Below are 11346 nucleotides of genomic sequence, written 5' to 3'. Positions count from 1 at the left end.
AGAGATCACCTCTGAGTAAGTGATATGCCACTGAGTACAGCCAGAGTTTTTCCAGTCGGGCTGCATAGGACATATGTTTGAGGACAGTAATCCTCTTGGTGAGGTACTTCTGTCGTCTTTCCAGCTTTTGGAAGTGTCTTGTGAGGTACATCCCAAATGGGGCATTGTACTCTATGATGGGTCTGAGTGATGAGTAGAGGGGCACTGTAACCTCTATTTCTAGATGTGAATCCTTTAATAATTAGATGGACTACATAGAAGGATTTCCTAACTACTTTGGCAATATGATTGTCAAAGGAGAAATTACTATCTACCTGGGTCCCCAGATCTCTTAATACCTCTTCTGTATTAAGGGGGCTGCCACCTATGTGATAATTCATGGGTGTTTTGTTTTTCCCAAATGGGATGACTATGCATTTTTGGCATTTAGCTTGAGGCCATGACTTTGATACCTGATTATAAAGCATTATGAGGGAAATCCTGGGTTGCTTTTCTGAATTTTCTGTGACTGGCTTACAAAGTTATGTGGCAGGCTTGCTTATCTTGAAGACATATAAAAAGATTTCACAGCCTCGTATACTGTGTAATGATAAAAATGATAGCACCAGAGTGCTACTGTAGTAACTTTGGTAAGCATGTTTAGTGCATTTGGGTTTTGTTAATCCTCTTGTAAGGGATGGATTTACATATGAATTGAATCTCTGTGGTGCTGTTGGTTCTTTTTCACCTTGACTTCTCAAAGGTATGTGAAATTGTCAGTCAGTAACTCTCTTGATCAAACTGATGAGGCTGTCTGACAACCATGCTATGGTTCTTTTGCTACTTTGAAAGTGAATATTGGGCTATAAGATGAGACTATTATCTTCACCTCCTAGTTAGTCCATCTGTGTGTCTACAAGGTTCTGTGCATGGCTCAGTCTGGCTTTCATGGTAGTGATGACATGTACCAGCCTTGCTCACTTATCTTGTGGTAATCTCCTATTCAAAGCTTCTCAGATGCATACAATCCAGTGCCAGTGCTTTTATGGTGGATTACACCAGAATACCAGAATTATTTGCTTTTGAATGTTATCTTGTGTGCTTTGTATTCACTAACTAAACTTTTTTTGTTAGGGGTCGCCACAGCAGATCATCTGTTTCCATTTCTTCCTGTCCTCTGCATCTTTGTGTCATACCAACCACCTGCATGTCCTGTCTCGTCTCACCACATCCGTAAACCTTATCTTAGGTCTTCCTCTTTTCCTCTTACCTGGCAGCTCCATCCTTGGCATTCTTCTCCCAATATATACAGCATCCCTCCTCAGCACATGTGCAAAGCAATGCAATCGTGCCTCTCTAGTTTGTTTCCAAACCATCCACAGACAAACAAGTTTGTAAAGTAATGACAACATGGCAAAGCAGAGAACAGATAATTTGTGAAGTGTTTTGCATGCGTTCTTCAGCATAATGACAATGTGCTGTTGTGGCCATTGCCTAAGTCAGTAGTACTTGACATTGTTTTATTATGTACATTAGACACAGGAGCAGTTAGTTCTTGTATTGACATGAGCTGCAGTATATCAGTAAAAAGTGCTGCCATGTCTTCAGGAGCCAAGCAAGAACTACATCAAGAGTCTCTCTTCAAATTTTTCAGAAAGGCCATACTGAACGGGGAAGGTTCAGTCTCTGAGGGTAAGTCTTTGTGGGTGAGAGCAGTGCCAAATTATAGGATAATGTCCTATTCTCTGGATGATTATATTAGATGTCTTTCCACACATGATGTCAGAGCTTAAAGTAATCTTTTCACAACCACCAAATCTAGTGTCCCGCTTTCAACCAGTAGTCAACTAACCTGACTGCGCCCCCCCCCTTTGCAAATTCCTGGATCCGCCACTGACCTACATGCACATTCTCAGTCATACTGACACAACACTCCAAAGAGTAATGGCTGGATACAAACTGCCTACCTAAGATCACAAGGTACAGAACATTGCCTGAACTGCTAGTGCCACATGAGATGTTGGTTTTCACATGTGACAGTACACATTTGAATGAATGACATCAGTATTGTTTAACAGGGAAATGTTTCTGCTAAAAAGGAAAGAAAGTGGTGGGAGAACATAATAACACTAGACAGCTACACATCCTATTTGTACTGAAGCCTTTCCTACACAGCACAACAGAAAAACACACACACTCACAGTAGTCAGTCATTGTTGGATTCAAACCACCTATCTATCTAGTTATACAGTCTGCAGACCATAGTATCAAAAGCCAGCAAAACAGGATAAGTGATATTGCAACTATAGGATAGTGCCATGTTGAAAGCATTATGTAATCATTGTGTTTCTAAAACTGGATTTTGACTGAGAATACTAAAAAGTTTACAAGGTAGCCATCTGACAATGAAAATATGTCTCCTAAATGGAAATGTACATAAGGGGTCTAGTCAGAGAGCCAGTCATACATGACAGTACACATAGTCACACCATTTAAGCAATGCTGGATTCAAACCCCCTACCTACTGAGTTACAGAACCTAGTGAACACATGATTAATTAGAAGCACCACACAAAAGTCTGACTTTTATAGGGAGAGAGTGTAGTTATGAAAGGATGACGTCATGAATGTGCTGCAGAAAAGATCTTTGTAGTAAAAGTGGGATAAGGGGAGTCGTCTCTCAGTGTAAGTGTGTCTCCTGAGTGGAAGTAGATACAGCGCTTCTGTTAAGGAAATTATACATATCTGACAGTTATGCCACACACACAAGTTCACCACTGGGAGATATAAACCTCCTACCTTCTAGTTACACAATCTAGACAGCACAATATGAATGACAAGTGCCACAGGAGAAGTCTTACTTTTAAGGGGAGAGAGTGCAGTTTTGACAGGATGACTTAATCAGTATGTTGCAGAGAAAACACTGGTGTCAAAATTGGGATAAAATGCAAAGGGGGCTGTCTTAAAAGTTATTTTTTTCTCCTGAGTGGAAATAGACACAGCACATCTGGTGTTAAAGCTTCACTTAACTGACACTGAAACCACAAACACACACACAAGTTCACTGTTGTCACATTCAAACCACCTACTTAATTACTTGTATAATCCTGTATGTACAGTATGAATCATGAGTGCCACAGTAGTTTGACATTTAAAGGGGAGAGAAAGCACTTTTGAGGATGACCTCATCACTCTGTTGAAGAGATGTTGGTGTTAAAAGTGGGATAAAGTATAGAGGGAGTTGCCTCAAAAGACAAATTTTTCCTGAGTTAAAGTAGACACAGCACATCTGTTGTTGAAGCTTTACTGTCCTGACACAAAAACCAACAGATTCCAACCACCTACCTAACTAGTTACACAATCTATAGACCACAGAATGAATTGAATTGAAAGCATCACAGGAAAAATGTAAGTCTGAATATGTGAAAATGCACATTCGTAAGTACTGACACATCAGTGTTTTGAGGATTAACTAGCATGCATCACAGGTTTGTGGCAAATGCATATGTTTGTATAACTGATGTAAAAGCACTGTGCTTGTCCCATGTAATTGTATACTGCTCTGATTACATCTATATACTGTCATTCATGGACATTGTGTTTCTGTGAGAGATGTGTACCTGTTCCATACTATGTTGCTTCAATGACAATCACACTTGCAAAACAGTGGATTGTCAAGCAAGCATTCATGACAGTTCACCCTGGGATGACTGCATGCAAACTTCCAAAATATGAGAGTCCACTGCTAAATAACACTGATGTATTGTGTGTAAAATGTTAAACACCATTGTAATAAAGTTGTAAATATAACCACTGGAGAGTAGACATGCATTAACAAGACTGAATTAACTGAGTGAACATCACTGTGAAAAACAGATACCTTGGTTTCAAAATTCTATCAACACCTGCATAACTTATATAACCTACTCACATAATTCTTTGCTGTGATTTTTTTAACTCTTTCCCTGAAGTGCACTACTCACAAGCTCCTTTGCATGGATTATGGAAAAGTATTAGTGCATGCATAATCATGTCTTGAGGTGTTGAACTTCTGTGGTGCTCCAAGCTGATGTTTATGCAAATAAACAGTACACGTGTAACCATATCTGAATCTGATGCAATGCAGAACAGATATGTGTTATGGTCAGGTTTCAGGTATCATGATTTACACATTTGTCATGACAGCTGCAGTCCTTCACTCCTTATATGTATGATACAGGTGTACTGTGAAACACTTGATGGACCATGCATGTTATTTTTGGTGGAAATAAGGTTTATGGAAACAGTGTTGAATCAAAGAGGTTTATTTGATCATACAGAAGGGGTGGGAAGAGGTGGACATTTGGAGACAGGGATACACATACAAACATACTTAAAGAATAGTTTATGGCTCATTTCTGCATATATTTGCATCATGTTATCATGCATTTTCTGACCTACATAGATTTACAAAATTAAATCTATGGCTTTTCCTAATGCTTCCAATTGCCATTGATTCTCAAGATATTCTCAAGGGTAGGGATGGCAGCAAAAAATTAAGATGCAGAAATGTGTACATCCTTAGAAACACTGTACACTTCAGCTGTATTGCTGTGTACAGTACGGTGTTGCCAATATGGATGAAGACAGTGTAGGAGAGTGGAACTTTTCTGGGGACATAAGGATGATACCGTTGTTTGACAGTATATGCAGCACACACTTACACACATACTATTAATATGTGAAAACATTAAATAAATAAATGACATACATGTGGATTCAAACCTTACCAGTATAAAATAAAAGTATACAGACAGGCAAATTATCTCAGCTCTGCACATAGGAACTCAAGAATTCTTAATTTAGCTGACACATTTGAAGGGGCACTGACAATACATTAAAGCAAGGGAAAATCTAGGCATCAGCCTTTATCACGGGAAGGACAGGTGTAACCTCCTATAAGGTGTATATAACATCTATCAGCCTAACACATATGTTACATGAACTGCCTTACAATAGTACTACCAGTCTGTATTTTACATACTGCAGGGGGGTAAGCACATTTGAGTGATATATTAATGCTAGTTTGGTTTAAATTAAAGTCTTCATCTTTTGCCATAATATGTAAAATGACATTTACCATAGTTCACCACTGATGTGCGAAGTCAAGTTTCACACATAAGCTGAGGACACTAAATGGAGAAGAGAGATTGGGAAACAGGAATAGAGACATAGGAAATGATTTGCTTACACTCCATTTCTACACATCGTTGCTATGTGTTAGTCTTCGGTTGTCATCATAATTAATACACCGACAGGATAATGGTGTGTTAATAAAATTGTAGCCAGTTATACAATATGCTCACTAACACTTTGGTATACATCTGGATTTGGACCTTAACAGTGCTCCATAACAAATCTACAGAGCTGAGTATTTTCTAGTCACAACACATAGACTCCTACTTCACAAGGTTCAAATCTGACAACAGATTAAAGCAAAGTAGAATGCATATATTAGTCTTCATTGTGATAATTATAAAATCCCATAGTGTGTACATTACATTCAGGAGCATAATAAATATGAAACAGTAAAAAGCGATGATACAGAAGTGGAAGCAGAAAGAGATACAGAGACAGGGACAAAGGATTTTATATTTTATGGGTCATTTTTAACATCTTTGTGGTGGGTTGCTATTATGTTTTTCCTGATCGTCATGTTATGTATAATCAAGTGTTTCCAACAGGGACCAAGCAGGAGTCAACAAGTAAAAACAATTGAGACATAAGCAAGATAATGGGGGGGGGGGGGTACTAAGAAATGTAGACAACACTTATCTGCATAATAGTAATGGAAAAAACATTAAATATGATTTCACATATTTCTGCATTTGAACTCAACTCTTAATACTATGCCAAAAGCATTTTACAGAAGAGAATTATGTCAACACACCACACAGGAAATGTTATTTCACAACCTTAGTTTTACTGATTTGAAGAGACAGAAAACAATGTTGCAAGTGAGATTGTAGGCATCAGACTTCATCAGAGTAATAACAATTACATAAGGTTTACATTACAGCCAGGAGCATAATAAATGATCCAATGCAGAACAGAAATGTGTTATCTTAAGTCTCATGATTTAAACTTTTGTCACAAAGCCAAGAACTTTTGGGCAGCAAGCTTCCTAACAGTATAGCTGTGTACTTCCATTTCCCCTAAGTTACATGCTGCTTAGCACCAGGCATAGGAGACAGACAGATGACAGAAGGGAGGAGAAACATAGAGAGGGGGAGATGGAGGCAGGGAGCAAGTACATTATGACAGAAACAGGGAAATGGTGGTTACAAACAATATGTAGGGAACAACTTACATGATATAGTCTAATAAAAACAGAGAGTAGCAGTTTCACACATTTCTGAATTAGAACCAATGAAACTACCCAAAAATCAGTCTGTTGATCTGAGTATTTCTGCAGCATGCCACAAAGGAGCTCCTAACTGACACAGTTTAAATCACACAATTGAAGAGACGGTGACAACTTACTGAAGCAGAAGGGGTGGAGAGAGAGAAATGACAAGAGTTTTATTTATGGGACATTCAGGATCATCTTTATGATGTGTTAATCTTAATGTCATACTCTGTACAATAAAGGATTTGCTGTGTGTAGCAAGAAGGGGTAGAAAAGTAGAAACAATGTCAGGACACAAGCAGGATAAAGGTGGGTTACTTAGTCTCTCTTTTGGGGATGGAATGTTTTTGCAAATGCGTTCTGGTTGCACTATTCAAATGCTGTGTTCGTGAAATGTTGTAACTGGGGATAAATACATACATTTACAGTTAAACATATGATAGGACTATAAAATGACATAATAATAATTTAACTTACAACTGTAACTGAAACATTGAAACTATGCAAAAAACATCAGGCTACAGACAAGAGTTTTATCTCAACACACCACATAGGAACTATTAGTTCAGTACATCCAGCAGTCTAACAACTGTTAGAGTAACTATTTCAAAGTAGTGGCTTTACTCTGCCTTTACTTGGTATTCCTATAGCACAGCAGACTGAAGCACGTCTGTATGAAGGTAACCAGACTAGCGTGAGCAATGACAAAACCTCACCAGTTTTTGACATAGGACTTGAAATGCTATTCACTGTCACTCAACATTTTTAAGTGATGCCAAGATCCATCCAAATGCTTTGGACAAAAAGTGAAGGCTTTTGATGGGTCATTTCTGGCCATGTGTGTTGCACGTGAGCCTGTTTTTTGACTAGATTAAATGTGAAAAATGAGTTGCTAGGACAATACAGAAAATGGGGGATAAGCAAATGATAGGACACAGAGGAAATAATATACGAATTTGCAGGATGGTGGTGGGACAGCAACATACATATAACTGTGCACAGAATTTCATGACTTTGGAGAGTTCCCAAACCAGGGATGGGTGATAACAACAGAAAAATATTGTATAACAAATTAGACCAACTCAAATGCACCAATATGGCATATAGGTGAAGTGGAGAGCTATGTATGAGGCATATTTTGTATGGGGCAAGTGCCCATTTGTTTTTTTTTTGTTTGTTTTTTTATGAGAGAGAGAAATATTGAAAAATCTGCTTAGGAAGGAGAGGGTCAGGTGGTAGGGCAGGGTAGATAGCATGCACAGACATATAGAACTTACAAAGCAGAAATGGATGGTGATGCACAGAAAAAAGTTTAGGGACACCATGACTGGGGATAGGAAGGGGACATTGGAGGTGTACCCACATCCAGCTTGAGAACATTGAGAATCTAATCCTCACCCTCGGAACTGTCATCACTATCTCATGTGTTAGTTTCCTGAGTCAGTGCCAGATATGGCATTGATTTTGCAATACAATGCAGGACCTTATCAACTTTGCTGATTTGTGCACTGTAGCCCTTTTGTATTATGTCCACCACCAGCCCTCTCAGCTCCTGATGAGTGACAAAATCACCAGATCCACTAGTACTGTTCCTGAAGGATAGAACTGCACCAGCAGTTGGGGCAGAGCTATCTAACGCAGGTGGAGCAGGTAAGGCAGGAGCTGTGGAGGCAATGATGACAAGTTGTGGCCCAGGTGTTGCTGGATGTCTGTGCTGCCTCTGTTGGTGCTGCTGCAGCTACCTGTGGAGATATGGTGGGTTGAATGGCAGTTGTCAGTCTAGCTCCCTGTGCTGATGGTTGTTTTCAGGAGCAGTGTATTCATAAAAAACTAATATATATTAAAAAACAGACAAATAGGGTGGGAAGAGACAAAAAAAGGAGAATTAGATCAATGGCATGTTCCATTATTTTATAATTGCAATACATAAACAAATATGTACACCTTTGACAAATCCAGATATGATTGGAAGGCATTAATGTGTCATAAAAAACAATCACAATGATATGATATGACAAATAGAAACATTTATTTGACTATGCCATATCAGTTATATACTTTCAAATTTAATAATCGCATTTGCAAAAAAATTGAATTGTTAATTGAATGCAGTACTGCAGTTAATATTTTATAAATTCTGTACTGAAAAAAAATCTAAATATCCATTTCTGGTGATTGAACCCAGACACAATTAAGGTGGTGTACTCTTTGCCTAATGCAGTCAACAAGATCTATTGGAGCAGGCATGTATGTTTGATCTAAAAGTTTAGGCATGCCTGTTCAAAATGATACAATGTTATGGACTACAAATACTTCTCTGCCTTGCATTCAGACCTGAGGCATACCTATGCTAGGCTTCTCTGCAGCTGTATAATAAAAAAAGAAAAAAAAAAGACATGAGAGCATAATGACTAGCTGTCTTGGTGGTCTAATCAATGCTACATCATAGACCGTTGATGTATTACTGCACTTACACATTTGAGGAGTGTTTGTCATCTGAAATTCATCCTCCCATCATATCAGGAGGTCCTGCTTGCGCATCTTTATGTCACTGTAATGGTAGTAACACTGCACCACAGTGTGAGGAATGCTAGTTGCACTAGAAACAGCCTTTGCCAATCTATTCCAAGCCTCAAGCCTTATACTGAGACCCAGTATAATCCCCTACAACAGTCTCTAGCTGTAGTGTTTGATGAGGAATACCACAAAATCCTGGACTCTTTAACACCCCGCCTTTGTGCTCCAAATGGAATGTGATCCCTACCTTCACCAGCCATGCTTCCAGAAATCAAGCTAGAACTATATGTCTGAACTGATGCCAAATTCAGATCTTGTATGTAACAGCTTGTGCACAAAGAAACGTTGCCTTTTACCAGCTGCATTTGTACAACAGAAAGCACAGCAATTGCTTGGCAGACAGATTTGCACTGATTATGTCAGAAAGCAGAGAAGGTATGAAGTATGGCAGTGAGATCTGGTCACGTGTGATGCTCAACCTATTGGCACATGTTTCGGTGCTAAATATTGAAATGCTTTAAGGGTGTTTGTAATAATCACTGTTGGCTGACGGAAAAATGGAATGGCTTGTGATACACACACACACACACACACACACACACACACACACACACACACACATATATATATATATATATATATATATATATATATATATATATATATATATTATATATATGGATTCCCATTACGTAATTGAACTTCCAGAAGGTCAAACACCAGAAGTTCGAATTTGGAAGTTCGAAAGTTGAAAATGTTGAAGCCATGGAAGTCCGAATTATTTCCCAGGGAAAGAATTCGGTTGGACATTTCTGCGGCTTCGACATTTTCTCCACTGTGGTGCGAAAGTTACAGAATGGGTTAAGGTAAGTGTGCGATTGTGGCAGACATTGGGGTTAGGGTGCGGGTAAGGTAAGTGTGTGATAGTGACGGACTTTAGTGTTTGGGTGCGGGTAAGGTAAGTGTACGATGCGGACTTTAGGGTTAAGGTGTGGGTAAGGTAAGTATGCGATAGTGACGGACTTTAGTGTTAAGGTGCGGGTGAGGTAACTGTGCGATAATGACGTACTTTAGGGTTAGGGTGCAGGTAAGGTAAGTGTGCGGTAGTGACGGACCTTAGGTTTAGGGTTTGGGTTAAGGTTAGTGCATAGATGGTTGTGTATGTAAGGTTTAGTGTAGGTTTATAAGGTTTTTGGTGTGCTTGTGTTGTGTGTGTGTTTTTTGGAACAGCAAATATTTTTCCCTGGGAAAAAATTCACTGTTCTAATGTTTCAATGTTATCACATTTCGATCTTCCAAGTTCGAACATCTGGTGTTTGACCTTCTGGAAGTTTGATTATGTAATAGGAACCCTATATATATATATATATATATATATATATATATATATATATATATATATATATATATATATATATATATATACTAGGACTTACACACTAGTAAGATTGTATAGTAGCACCTGAGAATTGAACATATAAGAAAAAAGGATACGAATGTTAAATTTTGCTCAATAACTGTCAATGCCATGAATGGAGATATACTTAAGAGATGCCTGCATGTATGTGACTTTAAGTAGTCATGGGACTGAATTTCTATGTAAAAGGCAGTTTTTTTGTGGTTGTGAACACATTTCAGATACATGGAGTTGCATGACATGAGTAATACATGTCGGAGTATGTTGCATACATACTTCCCAAGACATACTGTTCTACATAAATACTTATGATATACATTACAAACATTATATTAGCCTTATATAGCAAGCACTAATACTACAACTGTTGGAATAAACATAGTTATGATACAAATATTTGCATTTTGTGTTGCATTCCTAATCAAAATGTTGTGGCAAATGGCAGTCTGACCCCCCCTCTATGTTGCAATAAACATAGTTACGATACAAATTTGTATTTAGTGTTAGATTCCTATCAAAATGCTGTGACAAATGGCACTCCAGCCTCCCTCTGTAAAAGTATCTGTAAACTGGATTTCAACTGCACATCACTTGTCTTCTTTCTCTAAGATCACTGTACTTAACACCTTGTGCCACAGAGCAAGCAAAGTAACAGCTGTATTTTCTTTGCTCAGTACTATCCAGAGTGCTGACAACTGTGCACTGGCTCAATTAAATTTTTCATTTTTTTCCTTCAGTCTTGAACCATGTTTGCATACTCTTATGCAACACACAAATGCAAAAGGCATTAAAAAAATTGAATGGCAATTTAAAGCAAAGGGTATAGCTAGCAATGACCAAAGCAAGAAGTGTATTACATTGACACGTTCATCCTTCTCACATCTCCTTGCTACATCAGAACTTTATTTTCTGTCACACATTGTCAAGATTTCAGTTAGTGCTAAATATCTGTATGCACTTAGGTATTCATCTAGGTAATAAGTATGCATGCTAGGCTTTGCTTCTTAGCCACAGCCGTGGCATATTGTGCATAACTACATCTGCTA

The 11346-nt window shown here is 38.3% G+C and overlaps 1 protein-coding gene across 1 annotated transcript in view; it reads right to left on the bottom strand.

Annotated features, from left to right (window-relative positions):
- Positions 1-5980: 5980 nt before the first annotated feature.
- The window catches only part of LOC122811388 (major histocompatibility complex class I-related gene protein-like), a 242786-nt gene continuing 237420 nt past the window's right edge, over positions 5981-11346 (bottom strand). Inside the window, exon 6 of the mRNA XM_044083200.1 lies at positions 5981-8196. Within this exon, the coding sequence (XP_043939135.1) occupies positions 8141-8196 (56 nt within the window). The 3' untranslated portion in view covers positions 5981-8140. The remainder of the gene's footprint in view (positions 8197-11346) is intronic.

Source organism: Protopterus annectens, chromosome 9.part0 (assembly GCF_019279795.1).
Source record: "Protopterus annectens isolate FY-2018-M chromosome 9.part0, PAN1.0, whole genome shotgun sequence".
Taxonomy (NCBI): Eukaryota; Metazoa; Chordata; order Ceratodontiformes; family Protopteridae; genus Protopterus; species Protopterus annectens.
The sequence above is the reverse complement of the archived record's forward strand: the minus strand, read 5'-3'. Positions and strand labels throughout refer to the sequence as shown.